General features: G+C 40.7%; 1 protein-coding gene across 12 annotated transcripts in view; it reads right to left on the bottom strand.

Annotated features, from left to right (window-relative positions):
- Nucleotides 1-27,452, bottom strand: part of EHBP1 (EH domain binding protein 1) — a 210,109-nt gene that overhangs the window by 152,818 nt on the left and 29,839 nt on the right. For all 12 annotated transcript variants that reach the window (XM_050316897.1, XM_050316898.1, XM_050316899.1 and 9 more), the window contains exons 4-5: nt 18,340-18,435; nt 9,376-9,429 (exon numbers count right to left, since the gene is read on the bottom strand). In XM_050316897.1, the coding sequence (XP_050172854.1) occupies nt 9,376-9,429; nt 18,340-18,435 (150 nt within the window). The remainder of the gene's footprint in view (nt 1-9,375; nt 9,430-18,339; nt 18,436-27,452) is intronic.

Here is a 27,452-nt window from a genome sequence, read left to right as displayed (position 1 = left end):
ACTAGTAAGAGTATTTATTTCTAGCAAGCAAAGTCCTCAGGGTCAGACATAGCAGTTTCCTAACTCAGGCTGTGCTGCACATGGTATTAAAACCAACTCAGAGAACCTGGTGTCCATCCTGCTCAGCCTGCCATTCTGCCACGCTGCCAGGAAGGACAGGTTGGTTTGTTCTCAGTTTTGTTTTACAGAAAACACACCAGAAGCAGAAACACTGCTATTTAACATGTAACTTAACACACAACTGTATCATCTCTAGGCTTTAAAAGAACGATGCTTGGTGTGTGTATATATATATATATATATGTGTGTGTGTGTGTGTGTATATATATATATAAAACTTTTCAGGACACTGGAAAATGTAAGAAACAATGTCAAAGTATAGTGTGGTGGTTTAGGAATGGTACTTCCCAATTTAGTGCTCTCACTGAGACTCTCCAAACCACTGAGTTGCTTGTTCGCTCCCTCTCTTTCCTCCTGGAGAGGATGGAGAGGAGAATTAGAGGCACAAAAGATAAAGATCACAGGTTGAGATAAGAAAAATTTACTGGAAACAGCAATGAGATAAGGAAACTAAGAGAAACAGCAACACCACTAATGGCAGAGGGCATAAGAAATGAACTACTCGGCTGGTAAACCCCCCAGACAATAGATGCCAATTAGAAGAGAGCCTTGCCTCTGTCCCTCGAAAATGACCTGAGGTGGTACAGAATAACCTCCAGGTGCTGGCCATGCCTCCCCTCCTGACTTCTCAAAAATTAACCCTGTCCTGGCAGGAACCACGACATGCAGCCCACTGTGCTCAGAACAGCAACCTCTGAGTTCGGGAATGTAACTCTGTATGGGTCACAAATTCGGCAGAAGTGCAGTTTCATCTTATATTTATGCTAGTACATGGAAACAGAGAAAATACTGAACAGTTACAAAATGTCCTTTATGGCACTTTTCAATACTATTTTATTCAGGCAATCTTTCCATCCAAGACTCAGGTTGCCACCACACCTAAGCTAAACCAGAAAAAGCTCATTTCTGCTGACTGTCAAGATCCAAGAAGCAATTTTGCCCAGATATATTTAACACAAAACAATAAGAAGGGAGAAACTTCACACAAAAAGCACATTATGACTGTGCAGCACCAATTCAGAATGAAGAATATGCTGGGAGGGAAATGAATGAAATAGCATCAATTAAGTTATGGAGGTCAATTAATTTCTATTATATTAGACTATTAACACAGCTAACAACCAAAGATAAGAGACTGAAGGCAATAACACTCAGTGCTATTACACTGTCAGATGGTTTTCCTAATAAAAAGGGTTTTCAGGAGGCCAGAAGTCTTTATTTTCCTGTCAGCTGGCTACAGTTCTGCTGGTGGCCACTGTTTTTAAATCATATGCTCTCAGTTAAATTACAACCACTTGCATGTACAATCCTATCCAGTTGCTTAATGCAGAGCTACATTTTACACAATAATGTGTATTTTAATTCTTTTTTGACACATATTTCCATACCTGGAGCACATATAATTCCAAGGTATTACCTCAAATCAACCAAAATATTCAATTTGACTCCCAGATTATTTGCCTTTGAAGGTGTCTTACGTCAAAAATATTTTTCATTAAATGCATTGCCCTTTTTTCCATTTTCTACTCTGAATATTTCGTACTACATGGCTGCAGCATATGCTGTTTTAACACCATACAGCTATAGCAGGTCAAAAATGAGATTTATCCATCATAATGCTGCCCCAGACAGTGGTATTTTACATAATGATATTCTGAACCACATCGAGAACAAACACATCGCTGTGACTGTATGGAGATGTAAAGCCATGCTCAGACACATAAAACCAGAAAAAAAACCATGGCAAGCTGAACAAGCTTAAAAGCAAATACTTTTCTATTAAAAGGCAAGTTGCCTGGCTCAGCTTATGCCTGGAGTATGATTAGAACCCCACTGTAAAACAATTACCAAGACACTCTTCTGTATTTGATGTCTGAAAGAGAAACGACCTCATGCAGACTCTGGCTCTTGCATGCACTGGAAAGTGTATTTTACTGCTGATTTTCTATGAATAAACATATGCTAAGAGTGGCTGAAACACACTGCTGGTTTTAAAACATGCCTAATGTGTATTAGAGGTTTGCTTCCAAAGCTGTCTGCCTTGTTTATCAGCTTCCTCCCTCCAGCTGGCAAAGAACACCACTGATAGCAACTCCAATCAGCTGTCTTGCACAGTACACTCAGCGTCAGGTGAAATGTTCTTCTAGCAGGAAATAACCTCCCATCAAAAACCTAAACCAAACGTTTCTAAGCAATTTAGAAAACAGTTGTACTTTACCACTGTGAATCAATAATAACCGTATAAATTGGCTGTAAATGTTACAGTGCCTCACACCCAGGCTGCACTGCCCAGTGCCCTTCTCTCTCCAGCTGCCACTTGCAACACCCTCCCATGTGACTGCAGCATAAATATGAGAAAATGAGATGTCTCCTTTACCAGAAAATTTAAAGCTGAAACGCTATAATACAGTTTTCAAAACTGCCATATCATCTGCCAAATTACGTTTGATGTAGATCCACTTAGTGCAGCTATTAACACAACAATCAGAAACAACACTATTTAAAGGACAGTCTGGGCACTGCATTTCATTTAGGAGATGAAGATCAAATAACAAAAGAAAATTTTGAAAAAAACACAGTGGAGAAGAGTTAGATGGACTCACATTCCATACTCATTCAAGATGATAAAAAAGGTATTAAAAGTGTAAAAAGTTAATTAGATATTAGAAGTTATTTCAACAATTTCTCTAAAATTCTCATTTAAATAAGATTTTTGTCATCTCTTAGCTCTGCTTTAATAGTTTACTACATATTAATGACAAAAAGGATTAATGGTGGCCCTAATTTCAGGTGATCTGGGCACAGCCTTGCTTTGGTTGGAAGGAAAATGACATTGCAGTCATCAAGCAGCATGGCCTGAGTGAGCACCATTTGAAGCAGCTACCAGACTCTTCTTGGGGATATGGGGGTGGCTGTGGGTCAAAACATCAATTAATTGACAGAGCTATTCAGAAAAGCTTAGGCAGTGCTTGCCCTCACAATGCCTACCTGAAACCAGGGCTGCTGGTGCCTCCACTGTGTGCTGGAACACACAGAGGGGAAAACACCCGCAGTCATGCCTTGCCCATGTAACACTTGCCCTAAATACAGGTGGCAATTTACTTGTCCTACAGCATTTGGGGTAAAATTTCCCTGGCAGAACTCAAGTGTAAATTCCACTTCCTTTGTCTTCTGCACTTTTCAGAGAAGATGCCAAATCCAAGGGGGTTGTTTAAGTAAGGGACCCCCATAGGGTCAGTCTGGACAGACAAGAGACTCACCCACTCCCAGACACCCTAAAACCGAGTGATCTGCTCCGAGCACAAGCCTCTCTTCTGCTCCTTTCCCAAATCAGGACCCTGCTCCTGATCATATTCCACTTTTAGTCAAAAAATGCCCAGAAATGCCATCATGGTGCACACGAGGAGCAACAAAGCATTACTGAAAGGCACAGGATCAGGCCTCTGAGGAAGATTTCCTACCCTGGCTCCTTTACAGCCAGAGCAGCCAATCAAGACGACAATTTCTGCAAGTTTTGCTCCAAAAACCTAATCTCGGAGATTTCTCAACTAGAACAAAGTGCTAAATATTTAATGTAAGCAAAAACTAAAAGTAAAACAAGTTTTCTGATTCTCTATTACATTTAAAGCAGAGCAAGAGTGAGACAGCTGACAAAGCAGCATTTAATTCCTAGCTCTATCTAGTCCAGAATACTCGGCCTAATTTACACAGGCAGACAGTCACAGTTCACATAATCACACACAGTAGAATATGACAGGGGAATTAAAGGACCAGGAAAGCATGTCTGAACTATGAGCCATTTCTAAATATATTAAATGCAGACATTTAATTCAGAAAAAGGTTAACCTGGTCAATTCTCATTTTAAGTAAAAAATTTATTTCAAGCAAAAAATACAAAATGAATGGATAGAGGTGGTTTTTCAGTATTTTTTTTTTCTTAAAACAAAGGAAATAGCCAATTTAAGCTTAAGCTCCCATATGGTACAAAGATGCACTAGAAGAGACAGCCACGATTTTGTAATAAATTCTGGAATAGAAACTGATCAGTAAGTAAGGAATCATCCTATTCTTTTTCCCCAGGTTCTTTCAGCAAACGGCATCAGCAGTACTCAGAATTTCAATTCCCTACATTACGCTGGCATTTGCTTCCCAAAATTTATTTCCAGAAATAGGTGGGAATATTAGACTTGGGCTCTCATTCAGATATAAAGCAAAACTTGCTCTCGCAGAGTTAGTGCTGCAGCAGTGCTGTAGCAAAAGCAATTTAACCACTCAGTAAAAAAAGTATGATTTTACAAAAATTCCGGGCTAATTACTGTTCCCACTCAAATGAGCTATTTCTCGAAAAGCTTCATCTAGAAAACAACATATTCAGAGCTGTATTAATGAAAACTTAACTTCTTGTTAATACCTCATTTTATCGTATCACATTTAAAATTGGTCTCCTTTAAGACTAGAAACAAATTCATTTCTATATCCCACCCACCTGCCTTCTCCTTCCCATTACTTTCACACTATTTATCACCTTTATTTGTGTTGTCATGCCTAAAAATAATAGATAGGCATTTTAAGAGAGAGAAATAATCTCTCCAAACCTGTGAGTGATAAAACATGCTTCAGGGCATTCAAAATGAGAAATCATCATAAGCAACCATGATACAGAATTTCTGGAGCGATGGGGGAAGGGTGGACTGGGGGATGAGAACCACAAAACATCACACTTGTACAATAAAATGAAGGTGGATTATGTCAAATGTTTGGTAACATTTTCTAATGTTTCTTTCATTTAGAGGCTTGGCTGACATTTGAATGGAGGCCAGTTCAGAACTCTTTTTGGGTTGGGGTTCCTGAAGGGATGCAAGAGTGACAGACAGAAGGAAAAGTCAGATCTCATTTTTTCAGCTTAGACTTGTCAATCTTTATAACTCTTTGCTGTAGGCTAGCATGAACAGGAAACTCTAAACTCCTTTTTTCTCTCATTTCAGCAGTTCCATTGGACATGTTATCCTGGAGAAACCTTTATTGGTTAAGATATCAAAAAATTACTGGAAGCATAGCTGTGTCTCACAGAAGGATGTACATCTGATATCTTATAAATCACTGTCAAGCTTGAAATGTTGGCGTGGGGTTTTTTCACCACGTATTACCTTAATATTAAAAAAGGAACCATTAGAAAACTGTGGTCTAAAATGGCACCGAAACATTTCGGAAGACTCTCTAGAAAGGATCGATGCAGTAGTGAATTCAGTTTCCAAGATCTCAGTAGAAGAATAGCCTGGAAATGCTGCCTGGAATGCTGTTCCAGGCAGGTGATGGTGTGCAGGCAGAGCTGGGTGCTGCTAGTCCCTGAAAGCAATGGGCAGCAGGAGCAGAGCAGGACACTGAGCCCTCCCTCACATGAATGAGTCCGTGGAAAGGGAATGCTAATGATCTGCTAATGCAATCATGGGAAATGAAATCCCACGTGTAACCACGATCACATTATTGGGGTTGATTAGTCAGAGGTGAGAAGGAGAAGGAGGGAGCCTCCAGCCACATGGAAAGCAAGATCTGTTCTCCATGGCTGTAATTGGTAAGACAAGAAGCAGCAGCCTGAAACTGTATCAACAAAGATCTGGGCCAGAACGATTCCCAACAAGCAGGACCACGAAGGACTGGAAGAGGCTGGTTGGCAATTCTACAGAGAGACCATCTTAAAATAAAATTTTAAAACAGTTTAGGCAAGCGTTTGTCTAGAATTACACTGCCTTGAGGCAACAGTACAAGTCAGGTGAGGCTGCCTCCAGCCCCAGCTTACATGAATCCATGAGCAAAGCTTCAAAAACAGGTGGGGCATTTTTCTCCGTTCACCTGCCAAATTAGTAGGTCTGGGATTTCCTCTTTTGTTCTAAGCAAAGACCGTGTGTTAATAGGCCTGCCACATAAAAAGAGGAATACAGTCAGTATCAGGGACACAGCAGTGACTGCCAGTGCCTCAATTCCATCAGTGCTACTGGAAAGGGCTCGCTCACAGCCTCGAGCCCTGTGAATAACCCACAGACAAAGGTGAAACACAGGCACAGGAGGGAAGATGGGGAACCCCATAATGAACATGGGAATCTATCAGTATGCCACTTACGAGCTATTAGAGGTACGAACCTGGGCTCAGAAAAAACCAATAAATTTTTGACAAAAAGCCGAAAAAGTTGTTTCATAGACCAAGTCTGAAAACATTCTACAAATCTTTCAGTTTCATTTAAGAATGTAGGAGGTAGCTGTCTACAAAGCTGTCAGTAAACACGCAAACATCGTCCCCAGAGGATGTCATTATGTGCTTTTCCATGCTTTGACTCATATTCCCAGTTAAGAATTTCTTGCTATCCTGCTTGCAACAGCCAACCTGAACATGCAATGTTATTATCCAAAAGAACATAAAAAATCCCAAGAACCTGTCAAGAAAAAAAGATAATCAATTACACAGAGTGCAGTTAAAGAAAGATGAAGTTAGAGACAAGAAAGTTATCAGTAAATATCCAAAGAACACAGCTGTGAAGGAGATAAAGATACGGAAGAGGCTGATGGAAAATTAATATCAAGATTTATATAATAAGAAACTGCTCTATGATCCAACTATTTATGGATTAGACACACAGTAGATGACAAAGTTCACTTACTAGAATACAAACACAGAGTGACTCAGACAATAAAAATACAGTTAGAAAAAAAAAAAATCTTACAATAACCAAGGTCATGAAGTAATGTGTATATACCCCAAACAAGAAAATGGACACAAAGAAAGCCAAGTATCTTGCTTCATTTTAATTTACAACATAGTTATCTTGCACAAATCACCTCACCACTACTTAAAAATCCCTCTGAAAGTGCAGAATTATCTTGTTTTGAATTTGGTAGCATCTGTCAGCAGAGGCATCAAACTGCAGCTGAGTATCTGGTTTAGCTGATCTTTGCTCAGCCCACACTAAAGCATTACAAAATTATTTTGGAGATTGACTTTTAATACTACTAATGAAAAAACCTCAACATTTTTAGCAGAATTCAGGTAGCTTCACAATTAAAGCACATAAAGCACATCCACAAGCTTTTCGGACTTCAGTATTTTGTGTTCTGAGTGCTTCTGACCAAGGTGGGAGGGAAACCCTGCAGCCTCTCAGGGCAGAGAACACCCTCGGACAGAAAGGAAAAGGTCCTGAAGGACTGTAAATGTCCCTTTGCTTAGGTCCGAAGTGAGTAAATGCTTACAATTTAGGGAGCGAGGACATAAAACCTCCTGCCTCCCGGGCTCCCCGATTTCTAACAGGTTGGTGTTACATGCTCTGGGATGTCAACCAGCCACTGGATCATTTGTCACTCGCTCGAACCGATGAACATATTTTCTTTCATCCACCACTAAGTGGAGCTGTTACTCTGAGAAAAGAGTTCCTCCGTATCTTCCAGTATTTAAAGAAAAAAAAATAAAGAGGTAATGGAAAGCAACCAGTTTTATAGTTGCTTTAGCTCTCAATAATTTCTACCGTAAAACTATTTACTAAATTTATTATTTGGAGAATACTATTTCTATATCCTCTAAAAAAAATCAAGGAATAAATATCTACCTACCAATGACTATTGGGCATTTCTTTTGAGATGAACTAATAGCGTAACTGAGGTTGTAAAGAAGTTTGCACATAACAAAAGATACTCCTTCACTGCTTAGCAAAGGTGTCAGGCAGAAAGCAGGAAGAGCACAGACCAGATGCACAACTGGCACCTCTATATGAAACAGGCTGACATGAAAAAAGCAACATGTTAGAAAGCAAGACATGAAGTCAGTCTACACCCCTCACATAACCTTCTGGGAAAAAAAATCTGCTGCAATATGACAGGAAATCCAACTATACCCAGAGGGTTTGGCTGAGAAATACACTGACATTGTTTTATCCAGAGCTACTTGTACAGTGACAATTGGGGATGGAGACTTTCCTGACTAAAATAAACTAAGCGAGAAAGAAAAGGAAACTCCAGGAAGCAGTAACTAAACTGTGTTCTGCGTTCACAAGTCTCGTAAGTGAAAATAGAAACTTGACATTCAAAAACAAAAGTATAAATAAAGTACTTTGGTTTCAGCCCTTTCAAATGTTCAGTTACCAGTGATTAGAATAAACCTCAGGTTTGCATCCAAATCACTTTGGATACTGACAAGAAAGAAGCTTTTTCAGGTAAAAAAAGGTAACATGCAAAATCCATTGCTTCTCCACACTTCAGTGCTATGTGGTACTACTATAACTTGATAGAAGAGCAATTTTTTTGTTTGTTTAAAGACAACATAAAACGTAAATAATGTTACTGAGAAACAGTCCATAATGAAACTATATGAATGAGCAATGAACACTCTGTCTTGATACCACAATCCTTTAAAATGTATTCCAAAAAAGAAGTTTCCATTTCAAGAAAACTCCGTGTAAAGCAGCTTCCCCTTTTCTCAGCCGAGGCAGCCCCAGAGCGGAAGCTGCTGCCCAACAAAGAGAAGGGAAAGGAAAAAAGCACTTCATGAAGCACTTGCTCCATGCAATGTTAAGCACTGCTGTTTGGCCAAGTGTGTTGTTTGTACAGCCCTCAGCTCAGTTCTCCCTGAAGTTCTGGGAGCTCCTGACATGGAGAAGTCAAGAGATTCAGAGGAGCTGGTTTTTGGGTTTTCACTCGGTGCATATGACCCACGCAGCAGGTAGGACTGAGATCTCAGGGAGCACATCATGACTCACCAGGGCTAGTCCCACCTTTCCACCCTGCCTCAACCCATTCACCTATAAAATGCATGCAATGAACCTGTGCTCTCCACTCAAGAGTGGCACTCAAACCCAGGAAAGGTGCACTCCCACTGGGGATGGAGAGGTGTCATAACCCAGCTCTGACTTGTTCGCTCCCCTGCTCATACAGAAATAATGTGTCATACCCCACAGAACAGTGAGTCATAGCCCATAGCCCCATAGCTCTAATTTGTTTATTCCATTGCTCATGGCAAACTCATGCAAGGCAGGCTGATGCTTACAGGGAAGGAATTTAGGCACGTAGTATACTACTCCCCCTCCTCTCCCATGTTTTAACTGTAACATAACAATAGGTATTTTAATAAGCCTTCATTACTACAGAACAAGGCTTTATTGTGGTTCAGCAGCTCAAATTTTACTGAGGCCCTTTTCAGCATTTGAACACCTTTTAATATTTTTAAAATATTAAGTCTTATATTTATAAAAAACACATAACAACATTCCAACTTACATTCTCTATGACAAACATCCATTCTTTGTCTTCAAACTCTTCAGCATGGGGATCCTAGAAAAGCAAACCAGAGAACTTGAGTCTAAAAATAATCCAGGCTGCAAGAAATTGCAACACAGACAAGATTTTCATATACTCAGAAATATTTCTACCCACAGAGGATGACAGAGGGAAATATTTCAGCTAGGATGTGGGCTTTAATGGATATCAATAATATGATGAGCAAGTTGGGGTAAAACTGACAGTGAGGATTTAACAGAGGCTCCTACAGATACAAACATGAGGTTGATGTTGATAAAGGTGTGTAATTCTATTTCCTTCCTCCAGTGGAAGGGGGGAAAAAAAAGATAAATCTCCCTTTAATTTTTAAGATTCACCTCCCAAATAAACATAACAAATCTACATCTTGCTGATAACAGTGGAGAAAGCCACTTGTCCCACGTGGGGGGACAAGATGCACAGCTTCAGTAGGCATCACCTCAAGCTCCTTATGGCCAGACTCCATCAGCACAAGCAGAGATCCACAGTCACAGCCACCTCCCTTCACTGCAGATTTCCTAAATGCCTATCCTCACAACACTTCTATCGCACCACTTGTGAGCATCAGAAAACATTTTCACCAACAGGAAGAAAAATAACAATGAAGTTCATATATTTGGCATTTGTTTTCAATTTAATGAGCTTTCAGTCTGCTGGAGTGGTTCTGTGTTTTTGTCTCAAAGTAAGATAACGATGGAGACACCAAGTCATCCCCTTCCTGCCTCTATCAAGGATCCTACTTTAAACAAAATGCTTTTTTCAAAAAATTAAAATATTAATTTACCATCCAGTCCTAGTTCTGAACAACTGTAACAAAATAACTTCTAATCCACTTGCAAAACAGCTTCTCACACAAAGAGAATGTGGCTTGAGCCTTTCTTCTGACATGAAACCTAATGTTGGCATACCTCAATTCTATCCTGTTATTTCTAATTACAAGAAAACACTCGATGACTCCTTTGCCTCTGCAGCCTGCACACTATTGACACTTGCAGACAAATCTCACTTCCACATCATCCCATTTGCCATCATCACATACGAGACCCCCAGCACCTGCAGAGTTTTACTGCTATTATTTGGCAACTGGTCATGACACTACATCAAGCACTGCACCAATTCCATCTTGCTGCTGTAAATTAACAAAACACATCAATATATTGTGCTTCTACTTTATATCCATTAGTACCATGTTTCCTTTCTTTCCAGAATGCTACACGCCTCACATTCAGTCTTCTAGACTTTGCTTTGATCCTCATTTCACTTTAGTTTTGCTTTGAAGTCAGACACAGTGGGTAGAGGTACCACAGCACTACAAATGGATCTTTTAACTAGTTCTCATCAAATACGTAAAATAATTTGTAAGTAATGAGTTTATAGTGTAAACAACAGGCAAAAAGAATTTTTTTTTTTCCAGCACAAAAACAACTTGGGAAGTGTGCCCTTAAATAAACCTCCTCTTTCGAATAAACTACAATAACATTTCTAAGAGGATATCATCCTATCTCCTGCAGCACATCCTTCCTACAAAACCCAGCCAGGCGGGTTCCCTGCTCTGTAAAACACTGGTCCTCCTGACAGGAGTCCTGCTGGGCACTAACATGCTCCCTGAGGGAATCCAACACCTCCTCCTCCCACTGGCAACACCATTAGCTGTGTATTTAACAGCTACAACCACAGCTGTCACACACAACACACATTTTAAAATGCAACACTCCCATAATGGGATGTACTTTCCAAAAAAAAAAACAGGATGTTGCTAGAAACTTATGTCAAAACTGATGATTTATTTCTCTATATGAATAAATCTTGTAAGAAGTTTTTTTTTTATATACTGAGATATCTCCGTGTTCCAAATTACGTCTTGTAAATATCAGATTATGTAATTATACATCCATCACATTAATCAAGTCTGTGGAATTCTGCATTATGTAAATAAAGTACACGATACCTGCGGGTTTGCTGTATAAATTCTGTATAAATTCTAAAGATGTAACTTTCTGTAATCCAGCCATTAAATACTTTAAAATTTTCAAGAGTTAACCTGGGGCAATTACCTTTTTGTTTAATTGCTTCCTTTGATAGAGCATGAAATGACATAATGAGATTTAATGGGATCATTAACCACTTTATGTTTTAATAAGCTACTCCGTAAGAAGTGACTAAACTCTTAAATATTTCATCCCGCTCAATCTTTTTTTCCTAACTCCCCCAAAAGCTATTAGGACAAGCTTGCAGGGTGACCCAAAACATGCTTCCAAAGTCAGGGTCCAATATTTTAACCCATATAACAAACAAAACCTTCGTGCAAGGAAATAATGTATAAAGAAAAACAAAACTCTTCTGTCAATGGCAGTAAAACTGACTCGCGCCTCTGAAGGCTACAGAACCAGGTGCTCTGCTGTTTCTGATCATCTGATAAAGTACTACTGTAAAATGCAAAGACTTCTTGATGCTCAACATTTTAGCACGCAATTGAAAGTAAGTTGTGAACACTTTCGGAAAATAAATGCAAGTGTATTACCCCCAAACTCCTCCTAAAAGCTTCAAAGACTTCTCAAGCCTTACCAAATGTTTAGACAGCATGAAATATGCTGAGATATGGACACTTTGCCTATGTGTAAGATATTGTTAACTGCTACAAGATATTTCAGATTTAAAGACCAATCCAGATAATTTTTTTGTTAAAGCCGCATTTCTTGTTAGTTTTAAAATGCCTCCAGAAACAGAAAACCCCAAATAAGTTTATACACATAAGCTTCAGCATTTCCTTGCAACACATAAGTGGCTTCACTCTTCCACTAAAATGCTTTTATCAGAAGCCCAGGGAGCACCACACAGAGTCCTATTTCTAGCTAGCTTACAACTTTATTATATGATCATGTTAACAGATGCTTGTATGATTATAGATATAACACAGTTTCTATTGCAAACAACATTTCACACTTTGGGCCCTGTAACAAGTGATCTTTCCTACAGATCTGACTAATCTTTCATCTTATTTTGGATTTAAGAGAGTAAAGACCAGTAAAAAGCCACAACAGCACATACTTCCCTCACTGGCTAACCCGTGTTCTCCAATCATTTCCCACAGAAAACTCATGTGATGAATGTAGCAAACTATTATTTGAGGACTGACAGTGCTTTGCAAACAAAAAAGCCGTTCCAAAGAAGAACAACTCCAGGAGCAATGGTTATAGCAGCCTTTCAAACGCTCGCTGTATGAAAGCATTCTTCGGTAACACGGCACACTAAACCTCACCTCACCTGCAAGCAGATACAAGCTGGAAACAAAGACAAGAGTTATAAACAGATCTCATTCCCATCCTCCTCCCTGAAAGCAAATGCTAGTGAAAATTACCTAGAAAGATCAAGGAACAAACTTCCTCAAATCTTGCTGTAGTGTGAAATAAAAAAGAATCCTCATTTTTAATACCAAGACATGGGTCCCATTTCCCTGTTCCTCTTTCCATCTGCATTCATGTTCAGTATGATGCTCCTTTTCAGTATCTTCAACTAAGTTTTAGAGGTTTTTTACCCCTTATCATTTTTTCTTTTTTTTTTCTGGTAAGATGATCTTAGTGTTCAAAAGTAACACTCAAGTGAGAAGCAAATAGTAGAGAAATGTGAAACACACATAAGGACATCACCTTACACATCTCCTGTTGTGAGACTCTCAGATAATCATTTCCCCAGCTCTCAGTAGAGACTTGTTTTATTCCACCAGCATAATGCAGCTGTGTTAAATACTTTAAAGAGACATGCTGGCCCTCAACAAGCTCACTCCTACAAGCTTTTCTCTGCAATCCTACCCCTCAGCTTCTTTCTGTGACACCATTCTGCCCATCCACCATGCCCACTACCCAAAACCAGTCAACTCTTCTGGACTTGGGCATGGGGAGAGCAACAAAGAACAACAAAGTCAGTAATATTTTTCTGTTCTCTGTTGATCATCACCCCTTCCATGAGGAGCTTTGTCAAGGATTAGATCCTTTCTGCAATGTATAAGGTGGTTTCAGAAGATTGAAGAAAGGTAAACTTTCTCCAATAATTTAGGTAATATTCAGAGTTGTTTTTGTATCTCTTGCAATAGGAATGAAGGACACATCAGGAAAGAAGGGACTGGTCCTTTTCCTAATCAGCAGCCAGAGTGGGTTAGGAAGTTCTTCAGACTGATCTTCCTCCCTTCTTTCCCCATGCCTCCTCCTTAAGCGTTCCTGGATTTTGAAGCTTGTCCTTCAATTAGATCACTTCATACCAGCCCTAATCTTCAGTCTTTCTTCTTGGGGAATAGCTACTTAAGGAGTGTCATATTGAATCAGATCAAACCATGACAGGGTTTGTGATCTTCCTCTACCGATGGCCTGCAGCAGATGCTCCAAGAACTCCACCATCTGTCCCCAGCTTTTGTACTGGGCTGTTCGAAGCTGCAGAAGACTCAAGATTTGACCCAATTCTTGCTGCATTCAAATGCTGCTTACACAGGTCTGATTAGTCTAGAAAATCACATACAACTGTGATCAGCTTTAATTGGAGCTGCCAGAAAGCAGGGAGCTCTGAGCAGACTGGCAGAAACATCCCTGTACATCACCACACCGAGCTCACACTTTCCTGGAAAGCCTCTGGGCTAGAAAGGCAGCAAAGACTGAATGTCCTTTTCTTTTTTTTTTTTACAATTAGTAAAATCAGTGGGAGCATAATCCTTTACATCTTTAAACATTTAATTTTTAACATGCAAATGTGCTCACTTCCTTGAGCTTATGATTTTTACATCTGGCACACAACATCTTGTCTAAGGAACTGTTTTTCCCTCACACAGAGTATTCTCCACAGTGTCCATAGTCAAGCCACTGCTCTCTCCTAAACTAAAAGAAATATGCTCTGAACCTGGATTTGTTCTTTGCTTACAAGAAATGGCTTCATGAATTGTTTTGGGGTTGGTTTAGGCTTTTTTTTCCCCTTCCCTGAGACAATGTATTGGCTTTGCTGCAGTGCTCCTGCCAGTGCATGGCCAGTTATTAGTTTATAATCAAAGCATGATTGACTTGGGCTTTCAAGAAGAATGATCGGGATTTATTCTGAGTATTATTTAGGGACAGGAATATTTTCAACAATACAAGTATGCTTTGATCACCTATTTAATTTTTATTTTACTCCTAAATATTTTTTGTGTGCTTAGAAAAATGTGCCTTTTAAAATGTCTTTTTCAAACTCTGGAATTAAGAGCTGATAATTGTCCCTGTTGTTGCAATTGTACCTTGGTGTGACAAACCATGTACATTACCAACAAAACAAGTGTTTTTCGTAATCCAATAAAGCAAAGTCCATGCTTACTCCAGAAGAACAAACATTTTTACTTGGGAAGTTCACTTTGCTTTTAAGCTAGAAAATAATGATGTCGCAATTTAAGTCCTCACGGTACAGCTGATGTTCATTTAGCTTTGCTAAAAACACTGGGCTTGCTTGGCAGTGAAAATTTCTCATTTAAAAATCTCTCTCAGTTGATAAAGGGCTGCATTTGTACATAAAAACCACAGAAAAGTATACAAGTTTTCATACGTGGTAGTTAAAGCTTGCTAAAGCAGAGACTCCAAAAAATAAAATTCTACAGTGCAGCCATGGAAACAACAAAAAATGGGAATTCAGCTATGGCTTTTCTGGCATTTGTGAATCTTTCCATGAAAGCACTACAAATCGTGGATTTTAAATGCACAACAGGCTTATTGTTTCATGACGTTTCTTTCTCCCCAGTTTAGTTGAAAAACCCAAGGCATAAACAAACGCCAGTGTGCAGCACGGTAAAGGAAGAAGTTAAACTTTCAGAACAGATGGAACTTTTGATGCAATTAGCACTTCAGTGGCTGCACGGGCAGGAGCTAAAGCTGGTCAAGGGAAGCTGAATCAATATATCCATATGATGCTTTCCCCCACATGACTCCAGAGCATTATGAAATTTTACCAGCAGCGCAGAATTAATTGAAACAAACCAATAGCCTTGTATTTATTTGAAATTAAAGGTTTCTAAAGGAAGGTTTGTAGTCTCTTTAGTACTTAGCTTGGAAACAAGTTAACACCCAAAACAGGGATGTGCAGATAATGCAGAACATCTCATCTGTTGACTGATCACAGACACTTTGTTAGCCAGCTCTCAAGTGTCAACTGGAGAGGATACTCTTAACATTCTCATCAGCACTTGAAACCTTGACTTATCTCCTAATCCTACCAGCAACACATTTCAACAGCCACTTACGAATGCACCGCCACTACTGTGGTTTCCCACAACACAGAGCTGTCTATCTGGAGCCCACTCTCTCCCTTTCCTGCACTTCCATTTCCAACAGCACCACTGCACTCCTTTGTTATCTGTGATTGCTACACAGCTCTGTCAGGGCAGCCAGTGAGCTCTGCCAGGGTGGACAAGGAATCAGCAGTTTCCCTTTGCTTTTCAGGTGGTAGTGAAAGAGAACAACTGCTGCTTGTTAAACAACGTGGCCAGGCTGAAGTGTACAAACTGCAAAGTGCCAAACCTTCCACAGTCGTTCGCCTTCACAGGGCAGTGGCTCCAAAAAGGACTTTTACAGAACTGCAAGACGAGTAGTCTCGTTTTCTGATCTTTAATCTCTTCAGCCTTTTTGTCTCCCTCCTTTTAGATGAAGGAACAATATAAATACCCGACTTCCAAGTCAGCTCCCAAAAAAGGCTGCTGCAGCGTGCTATTACACACTTCCCTTCCCGCTGCTCCAGTGCTGACCAGACAATGCATCAGCTGTGTGAAAAACAGCTAGTTCTTTCTGACTGTCTTTGCCCAGAATGTACCAGCTATAGATATGCCAGCTATGTGGGTGTTAGGACTACAGCTGAAGTGCCAGTCTAGCACTCAGCCAACAAAGGCATCATGTGACAGGGCACAGCCTATACTGGGCTAATACCATCTTCTGCCTGCAATCCCCTAGCCCTCACAGCTCGTTCACTCCACAGGCTGCTGGTCTCACACAGGCACAGTGCTCCCGGTGCATCACACAGCCTGTTCAAACGGCTGCTCTGTGCCACACTTGCACACCCTCACAGAGAAAAAAGTGTGCTTGGCCACTTACAGGCACTCTTGTTGGAAGAGCCAGAGGATCAGTTAGAGCAGATTTTACATTAAGAGCTGCCTGATAGAATGACGGTTCTATGATCTCAATATTCTGATCATGAAAGCCAGGGTTCATTCCCCCAGAGATCAGTGGGTACCATTTTCAGATGGCACAGCTGCTGGAGTTATTCACGCTCCTACCTCTCCTCCCAGAACAATTCTTGTGACAGGCAGGCTCATTTTCGGGGGGGAGGAGGAAGTCCAGCGAACAGAAGTGCCTGCAGAACCAGTGCTGGGTAACATTAAGCTTGTAGTAATACCTGACACTGGCTCCAGAGGCCCTTCTGTCCCCTCACTAGATGGTCCTGGCCCTCACTCTCAGTTACACAACTAACAAGGTTGTTGTGCTGTTCTACACAATACAATCCTGAACCAGTGCAAGCATAAATAAAAAAGGTGGGATGGCAGGAGAAGGCTGGAAGACACTTTTACTCCAAAGCCACAGCATCACAGAGCTGCACCCAACAGAAACTTTGTCATTCCTCACATTTTACTGTAATCACAATCAAGAATTGTGTACATTTCTGCTATTAAATGTTGAAAATATCCAGCAGCATTTACTGTGTTGCATAATCATGTTCAGATTATACGGACATACAGGCTTGTCACATAATGCTGTTAAATTTCTTAATCCAATTAGAGGTCCTTGCAGCAAACAATTTTTGGTAGTGAACTTATGAATCTCAGTTGAAGACTGTGTGTTTGCTGAGAAACAAATTTATGATAGCTGGCATCACTGCCAACCTGAGAAGTTTGTGTTCATGGTTAATCCCAAAGACATGAGGGAAAACAAAAAATGACACCTCCCCTCTTTTAGGTTTAATGAACCAAGTAATAAATTCCCATTCTAAGGCTAATCAGAAGCCAAGTCCAAGCAGTTACTCAGAGAAGTCCCCAAGACAAATAAATACAAATATTACTAATTAGAAAGAAGTAACTTACTGTTGCCCTAAGGTGTAAAGGAAGCAGTTATAAATAAGAACAGTCAGGGTGTAGACAGAGGCACCAGAGTGAAGAACAAGAACTAATGGAATAAAAATCCCAGAAGTCTTCAGCTTCCTGGTAGCCTCCTACTCTGTCACATGTGCAAAGCTGCATTGTTTATCTTTATGCAGACAGGCCTTACCAATGATATTTGGGAAATGAACTATAGCATCACTTCCTTCTTCTGCTTCACAGCCTTCTTTTTTAATAGAACAAATGCAGTTCCAAAAAACAAAAAATTCCCTGTAAAATCTTATAATTCTCTGTACTACTCAAATACTCCACATCCACTCTTACAACTGCAATCACATAAGTGCTGTGATGTTTGTGTGGCATACTAAATAACTGGGAAATTAAGAGCTGGATTCTGATTCTTAGCCAATAGTGTGCACTGCAACTGAACAAGGAAGTCTAGAAGTGACCGTGCTATGACAGCTTCTGGCTTGCAGTGTCTAAAGCAAACCAACCAGACTATAACCCATGCCAAGTCCTTACACATGTACTACGTGCACAGTTACACATGTACTGAATTCTGTGCCAATGACTCGCCATAATCAGCTCAATGGGTATTTTCAGTGTGTTAACTAAACTACAAAAGTAAGCTCTGGCAGGGAACAGACCATCCCTCTCTCCTGGATCTGAACTGAGGACATAAGGTTTTCCAGTTAATGACTTAAACCCTGTAAGATTAGACCTTGTGATTATAATCTGACATTTCCAGACAGAATTTTTCACATGCTGTTTATATATGAAATAGTAAAAAAAAAAAAAAAATTTTTTTAAAAATATTTTAAAAAACCCAAACATACCTTGAAGAGAGTCACAGTAATTTCAACATTTTCAGGTACAGGCCATACCACCACCCCACGGTATGGGTTCTTGATTCCAGGCTGCCAGCTGTGAGCCTAAAGGAAGAAAAGAAACACTTGTCTTAAAGTCATTATAAAAGTGCTGACTCAACTCCCACAGGACCCCAGGCATGTAGGTAGAAGTAATACATCACTGACTCCAAAAAGGTCATATTCTTATATGTATGACTCTACTGAACACTACAAAGGACATGATTAAGAATGACAGTAAGGAAATTCAGACCACCAGCAGGCTTTTTTTTTCCTCCACTGTACTAAAACTGTTCTTCACAAGGTCCTAAATTCTGCATTTTTATTACATAGAACAAGTCAGCATACTCAGAGCCTTGCAAAAGTTAAAGCTGTAAGGTCAGGACTTCTGTAGCAAGCTGAGCTTTATTCTGTGTACAGCACATACTGCAGACTTTATCACATTTACACATAAACAGAAGTTTTATTTCAGAAAAGTGAGAACAATGACTTATAATGCTACTAAAACATTTAAGTTTTTAAGCATTAATATGCTGTGGTACCTACACCTAGAAAAGACAAAAAACCCAATAGATTTTAGAGAACTAGAGAATTTTAGAGACTGAGAACTTGTCTACCTTTGAGTATCAGTATGGCTAGTCCCAAAACACACCATGTGTGAGTATTTCTGTTTTGGAATATGTATACCTTTTACCAAGCTCAACTTAAATCTATTTCGTGACACTGTAAGACAAATAAGGGAAGGATGTTACTGTGCAAGTAACAGTAACAGAGCAAGTCTATTATAAGAGATTTGGGAAAGGTTTGTCAGGAAGTAGTGTTCAATCTATTTACTGTTATCTGAAGCAAATTAACTTGGTTGTTTTTTTTTTTTTTTTAATTCTTGAGCATCACCCATCACAATTTTACACAAGACTTGGAACTTCAGGTTCAGACCATCCATTAGAACAGATTTTTGCTATAATAAGGTTAACAGGACTTGTGACTTGGCTTCTCAGGCACCCTAAGGCAATCTGGGCAACTTTACATGACTCTGCTATCCCAAAGTGGGAAAGACACAGCTGGTGAAGCAGTCCCATCCAGCCATATGTGGGCAGTAACATTTTGCTGCCCTGCAGGGTAAGTAGTACCCATTCCAGATGCCACATTCATCTCTGACAGTCCCATCACATGTGCCTGCTGCTTCCTGAATCCTTTTGGATCCAGCTGAGTTTTCACCAGAGCCTGCAGCATCACAGGTACCAAATCTCTCTCTGACTTAAATCCTTCCATCCTCACAAAGCAGAGGGCTGCAGATTAACTGCAGGTGACCATAACTGCTATGGGACATGGAGAGGACAAAGGGAGAGGTAGAGGAGTTGGTTAGAGATGTGAAGCTGAGGAATGGGGAAAGTGCTGGGGAAATACAGCCTGCACAGACATCAGAGAGCCCTACCTGCCTCCACAGCTTCATAAACACAGGGCACTCATTTCCATCCAAGTATTTTTATTTTCTTGCCAAACACTGCCACCTTTCCTGTATTTTATCACAAATTTTTCCAGTTTTCCTGTTCTGCTTGAAAGCCCAGCTCCCAAAGATGCCTAACTAGATCAGAAATTTCATTAAGTGCAAAGAACCTGATTTCTAACTCCATGAATATCAACTCTTCCTCCATAGGAGCAGTCCATACTCTTTCCAGATACCAATTTTCTCACAAAACTAACAGGAGCTCATGGTCTGTCTGAAACCTGTGCTTTCCTGATGGTTTTGGCCAATACTGGCAATTATGTCAAACTTTTACTGTCCAAGGTCCAGGCACTGCCAGCCTGCTCAGCTGAGAATCACTTTTCCATCTATTAAAAAAAAACCACCAAACCTAGAAAATGAGCATTCACTGGTACAGTCAATGCTTCACTTCAAGCCCTTTATCAGCATTTCCTCCCACCAGGAAAGTCAGTGAGACACAATAAACACAAACGGATATATGTGTTTTTCTGTCACGGAAAGCAACAACCAGGAAGACAAGCCCCAGCTAATGAGCTTTTATAGCAAAGCTGTTCTGTGATCATGAATGTTATTAAGTCCTCCTCTGGCTTTGAAAAATAAACACTGTATCACACAAACAGCATGATAGAAAAAGATAACATCAAAACCACGTCTGGGTTGTTGGGAAGGAGACAGGGAAAGGGAAAAGCAGAGGGGGAGAAAGACAGAGGAGGGTAATTTGAAATTAAGATGCAGACTGCTATTCTAATGCAACATTTCTCACGTCAGGCACCTCTGTGTTGCAGTTTCTTGAAGTTACATCTGGCCTATATCAAAAAACCTTTTCAACTCCCAAATTATAAGCCTTGACTTTGATACGTGAGCTGGATCAGGCCACCTCTGCAGGTGACAGGGAATTGCTATCAGGGCTCAGCCAAGGCAGGGTGCTGCACCTGCACAGTTTCCACTTTAATCCTCACCTCTAACTCCATTTCCCCTTGGGTTGTGCCTTCCAGGCCCACTTTTTCCTCATTTGCTATTAGTCTTCACCAGCCATCTCCCATTGTCTTGGACATGAAGGCAAGAGCAGCTAAGCAGAAGTGACAGCCAGCAGTGGGTGCCTCACCCACAGCCCTCCCCTTGCCTGACTTGTCTCCTAGATCTGAGGGATGAGAGCCACGGTCTGGAAATAGAAGCAGAAGTGCTCTGTTGCATTTCAAGGCAAAAGGCAACTCTTCCCTCTTGACTGCCAGTAGAAAATGAGAGGAGACAATACAGCATGAAAGCACTTTTAAATCAGGAAACAGGAGCTACAGGAGGGGCTGATGAAGTACCCTATAAATAGAGTAGGGCTGTGAATGACATAGTCCAACCTACGGTGTTGCTCTGGCACAAAAGTGATGACTGGCAGAGGGGGAAATCTCTTGCAGAAAGGCCGTGGAGGAGAGCCTACAGACTCACACTGGCACTTCAGGCTATCCAGTTTGGAGATTATTTTTCTTTCTTTGAAACAACAACAGTTACAATCCAGACAGCCAACTCTGCAATCCACCATCTGGGATGCGAACATCACAACTGTCCAGTTCAAGCAGAGGAGAAAAGACAGATTTGGTATTACATTATTTCAAGAGCCAACACTTCCAGAGGCTTCATCTGCTTTCTGCCTTCTCCAGTACCACCTTGCCTCATCCTGCCTCTGTTGTGCAGGACAATTGCATGTTAATTTTCTGTAAGATCCTGGAGCTGACAATAATATTTTGAGCCATAATTTGAAAATTACGAAGCGGTTTATATTTATAAATCAAAAATATGTTCTTTATAGCCAAGCTGTCAATATTGGTTTTCAAAAGCAAAAGCCACCAGAACCAGGCCTACCATTATTCCTCACCTGCAGCCCCAAGAGTGGCTTTATTGTGAGCCAGTAAACTGCTGATTTTCTTTTCCTGATAAATCTTTTGCCAGTTGGCTGGGATCAGACCAGCTCTGCTACTTGTCTGTGTGACAGGCTGCTCAGGGCACAAGAAGCAAGCAGGAGCTCGACTGGCTCCAACAGTGCTTAGGGCAGCTCAGCTTGTAAGGATAATCCCTCTTCTTCAGTGTTATCCAGGCAGAACACTTAGACAGGAAAAGAAAAAAAAAAATAACTGAAGAGGAAGAGCTGACAGTAAGCAGCCAGATCTTTCATCTGGTGCCTCCAGTGTGGCTTTTGAAGGCTGAGGATCGCTCCAATTTGCTCTGTGTAATGAGTCCCACCAAAGCCATCCAGGGACAGCTAGAGCTCAGTATGACCTGGCTGATAGTGGACCTAACTGGAAAAAGAATGGACTGGGAAAAGCTGCTAATTCCCCCACACCAGAGGAAACCTCAACGGGCAGTTTGTGAATGGCTTCTTCTTATTCTTCTGTACCACAATTTGGTATCACAAAGGGAGACAAATTAAAGACCATACTCCAGACTACAGCTTGCATCCCCGTGATCATCTTGAAACCACTGCGCTTGGCCCACCAGTTAAAGAGGTTGGGCACCAGAACAACATTCCTGCCCTGGGATGCAGTCCAAAAAACCCGGCACGTGCCAAAGAGGAAAGTTCAAAGCCTTGAAAACTGCAGGCAGCCTTTGATCAACCCACTGCTGTCAGTGCCCCTTTAGAGCAGACAAGGAACCCAGCAGATTCCCACAGGTCTTCCCATGAATGTCTTCAATTCAGCAGCATGCACATGTGTTACAACTGTAATTATGCATCTGTGTGCATATGCATTACTGCTAAAAAGCTACAGAAAGACTGTAAGCTTGGAAAATGAGAAAAAAAACTCATCTTCACCACAGATTCTCTAGCACTGGGCTAGCTGTTTAAGCTTAATTTCACACATACACATTCATGACACGTTCTTAAATATTCATGCTGTTACTTTCACCAAATCTTGCCTCATTCACCGTCCACAATGACACTTAGATAATGAGCTTCTTCTCCTTCTTCTCATCAAGCAGTCTCTGACATTATCTAGAGGGCTTCTTATCAAAAAAACCCAACCAATCAAACAAAAAACCCACCAAAAGCCAGACAAACAAACAAATAACTGTGAATGTTATTTCTCCCATCGTTTTCGGGGAACTGCCATCACTGCACCTCGAATGTCACCACAAGCCAACTTTATGGGACACCTGGAAAAAAGAAGGGTATTACAGCCCCAAATTTACAAGCAGGGAAAGAATAACCAGTTTCCCCTAATTTAGCAAGGTCTGCTTAAATCAGCAACACTCTCACTTTAGAGGGATTAAGCACAAAACAACTTTTTGTTTTGTCTTCCAAGGCAGACTTTTTTCACTTCAACTGTAAAGATGGCTGCTCTACATCACTGCAAGTCAGTCCCTATGTCTGGCACACAAAAAAATGGAAAGATACATTAGATCTAGTTTTCATACTCTATCTAGCCTCAGCCAGGAGCTTTGTACATGAGGATGGGACAAAACCGAACTCCCTAAGGCAGCATTTAACCACAGAGCAGTCAGGCAGTCTTTTCTGTTCATGTCCTATACCTTCTGTAACACCCTCCAACTTCTTTATGGACAAAGCAGTTTTGCTCACCACTCAGTCCTTATGTTCTCCCTAACCACTGTCTGCTCAACAAGGCAGCAGCGTGGTAGGAAAACCATTTGCAATTGCCCTATTAAAGACTGTATCATATGCCTAAAATGCATCCATCGACCATTAGAATGACTCACCCTGATTCTGACCACTTACACTTGCAACAAAATATGATTTTATTACTTTACTAAAGAACTGAGAAGCCCCAGGAGTGGCATTACGGAACTGTGCTGGTCCCAGACAGGCACCAGCACGTCAGAGTCACAACACGCCTTTGGAACTCCAGCCAGTGAAGAACCTGGCAGTGACAGGCAGGGCTGGCACCAGGCAACGAAGTAGCCAGAGAGATTGCCAAGGACAGCAAAACAGGTGACCCAAGTGATGCTTTATTGATGGCACAGCCTTGAAAAGAAGCTGGGCAGGCTACTGTTGTGTCCAGCAAGGGATATTTTCTACGCCCTGCCCCTCCGCTTCTCTTGGCTCTTACTTCTTACTGTTCAAACTCTTTCCCTTTTTCCAACGTTGTTCCTTCTCCTTTGTGCTTAAACAGCTTTTGATAAACCTACAGCAGAATGGCTGAAATAACAGGCAAAAAAGCACCTTTTTCACTTTAATACAAAAAGGATCTTTGAAGAATAATTCTGTCAGGTTCTCAGAAGCAAGTGCAAATTTGATTCTTCAGAGGTGCATAATTCAACCATAAGCCTGTGTATGTTCACAGGAACAGCAGAAAGTACCTCCTTGACATCATGGCAACATCTATTTTCAAACTGAAATTTCTTAGTTCAAAGTCTGGAAATTCGAGAGCATCTCAGTGAAGTGAAGGCAAACATATTTACAACATGTTTTTCCCTTGCTCTACAATAGAACAAAGACAAAAAACCAAAAAAACCCACAAAAAACAAACAAAAAAACCCCCCCCAAAACAAAAAAAAAAACACCAAAACCCCACAACAAAACAAAACAAACAAACAAACAAAAACAAAACCACCACACCACAACCACCACCCCACAAACAAACAAAAAACTCCCAAAACAAACCAAACAAAAGCAAGTCCAAAAGCCCAGGGCCTGAAAACCTGGTGGCCAACATACCAGCTAAATAAAGATTGAAGAGTCTCCCTAATTTTGAAAACAGACAACGTTTTCACCAGCAGACAGGTTAACCTTCCCCCTTCCCCAAGCTGAAAGTTCATTTTGGTTCTAGGATTGCACAGAAATTCTGCCAAGAATAGCCAAACTGCAAATCACCATTTTCTGTAAACTCCTGGCACACACGGTGAAGATGCCCAACCACACAGAGCCATCCTGTCTTGACCTGCCTCATGAAATTCGAAATCAGACTTGCCTGTAGAGAGCAGATCCCAAAATAGAACTGTAAGTAACTTAAATCTGCATTAAGGTCAGTAAGTGCTGGATATATTTATGGTCCTGGATCCACCCATCCATCAGTCTGCTATTTCAATGCTCTTTCTAAATGATTATTTGCTTTTCGTTTGCAACACTTTGAAGCTTACTGTAATTTAACATATGCACAGCTCCTATTCTGTTTCCCACACTAACAAGTAAAATATTCAGACTCCTGCACACGATGTCTCCCATTATTTATTCTAATAAAGGGACCACTGTAGCTTACTTGGAAAGAAAGTATGTGGGCCAGGAGGCATATCAAAAATCATAGAAACCCATAAAAATAAGGGCTGCAAAGGACATCCCAAACTCAGCTTTCAGCTCAGTGGCATCTTATTGTATGAGTTAGAGGCAGTCCCAGTATGTGTCCATAGCACCATCTTCCAAGCCATACCCCGTTTTCAGTTATTTTATCCCTTGTACTTCCTCAGTACAAATGAGACACAGAGCTATTGGAAAGCACCCAATGGGCCATGAAAATGTTTCAAGGACTGATGATCCCTCAGGAGAAAAAACAGAGAGCTGGGACTGGTCCGGATAAGAGAAAGCTCAGGAGAAGGACGACCTTATCAATATAAATAAATACCCAAAGGGAGGGTGCACAGATAACTGATCTAGGATTTTCTCAGGGGTGCCCAGAAGCACCACTGACAAGAGGCAATGGGCACAAAGTGAAACAGGATGTTCCCTCTGAACATCAAGGAACATTTTTTCCACTGTGAGGGTGACCAACCACCAGCACAGGTTGCCCTGAGAGGCTGTGGAGTCTCCCACCTTGAAGATACTCAAAAGCTGTCCAGACACAGTCCTGAGCAACTCACTCTGGTTGATACTGCTAAGCAGAGGTGATAGACCACATGTCCTTCAGGAGCAGTCTCTTCCAACCTCAACCATTCTGTGAGTTTGTGAACTATCTGTTAGGGATATCCCTTATAATCCCTAACAGTCCAAAAAGTTCAGAAATCATAACCTCCAAGGAAGCCTTTACAACATATTTTCAGTAAGTTAAGACCTCATTTCTCTCTTCCTCCTTCTTAAAGAAGCTGAAAAACATAGACAATTATTAATGCTTTGTACTCACTGAACCTGATGTCTTTCAAAAATAAAATAAGAGGAAATATTCATTTGACTTGCTTCCAATAAAGCAATTAGATGAAACAACTATGTTGAATAAAGTATTTTACTGGCAGGATGACTAAGAGATCAAGAACATTTATTGATTTACAGTTTTTGACCCAAACAGCTCAAATCACATCAACTATCTAAGCTCAGAATTAACCATCTCTGCCCAGGTTTCAGGGTCACTCAGCCTCTTTCAAAGTACCTTTTGTGGGATCTTACTAAACATGAACTATTTAGTTAGCTAAAGACTTTTCTGAGTCTCAGATAAATCTGCCAGTTTATCCAAGAGTTGCTTCTACTGCCTGGTGACCAAAAGGGAGGACACGCCCTGGAATTTCATGGCCCAGCTGAAAAAACTTCAAGCCCAAACTGCTGAACTAATGTCAGAAAATCCTCTCACCTCAGGGAAATGCTGCCATTGGGTCCTATGAAATGACAGGCAGAAACCCATCATTTCACAAAGCCCTGATGGACTTTTGTTAGGACTTCTGCTTCTGAACATATTCTGAATCCCAACAAAGCAGCCATTCATGGACAAATACCTTGTTTTTCACCAAGCTTTTCAGCGTTACAATGCTTGTGTGAGCACTGCACTTACTGTTTAATATATCTTTTCTCTCTCTGTTCTACAGAAATTTAATGAAACTAAAAGAGAAAAGCTATCATAGGGTGAGACACACCAGACACCACACCAGAAGTTCAAGGGAACTTGAACTAATATATCCTTCAGTGAAAGAGGAACAGTCGGACTGGCTTTGTTGAAGAGCACAGAACATGGAACAGGAACACCTGGAAAAGGTGCCAGACTAAGGTTCACAGCCTTGTTTACTCACCAGGTAACACCTTTGGGTTTTCATAACCTAAAGCAGAATTTTGGATGCACACACTGGAGCTGGGCAGTCACTTTCAGTCAATAACCAGTCTTTATCTAAAACAGCTTACAATAACTTATATCCCAAGTTAAAAAACAAAATGTAACAAATACGTATGACAATCAGAAAGCGAAGTCAGAAAAAGAGTGAAAAAAACCACCTCAAAGTCTCTCCTGAGCAGGGTAGAAAACTCTATACCACATTTTCTAAATATTTAAGTTCTTCAACAAATAATTATTTCAAGGTATCTTGTCTATTGTGGGTGCCCTCTCTCCACCATCACAGAGTTCTTGGAAGTATCATTTTGTGTCACATGCATAACCCCCAAAAAAGAAACTTAGACCATCTCCTTTTTGAATGAAGTAATTAAGAATTATTAGAAGCTCCAAAATTTCCTCTCTGAGAAGACCACCTGCCATAAGCCCAATCAAGATAAGAGGAAAGGGAATGAGCAAGACAGAGTCATCTGAAGGTGGAGATAGCCTAGGAAGGGAGGAAACCAGCATGCACCTTGCCCCCATGCAAGACAAACTTCATGAATGTCCAGACACTGGATAGACTTCACTCAGAGCTTCCCATTCCTCAGGCTAACAAGTTATCAGTCATAAACCACAAATTCACAGGCTTT

This window comes from Myiozetetes cayanensis, unplaced genomic scaffold (genome assembly GCF_022539395.1).
Source record: "Myiozetetes cayanensis isolate MyiCay16 unplaced genomic scaffold, myiCay2020 scf2-11, whole genome shotgun sequence".
Classification (NCBI taxonomy): Eukaryota; Metazoa; Chordata; class Aves; order Passeriformes; family Tyrannidae; genus Myiozetetes; species Myiozetetes cayanensis.
The sequence above is the reverse complement of the archived record's forward strand: the minus strand, read 5'-3'. Positions and strand labels throughout refer to the sequence as shown.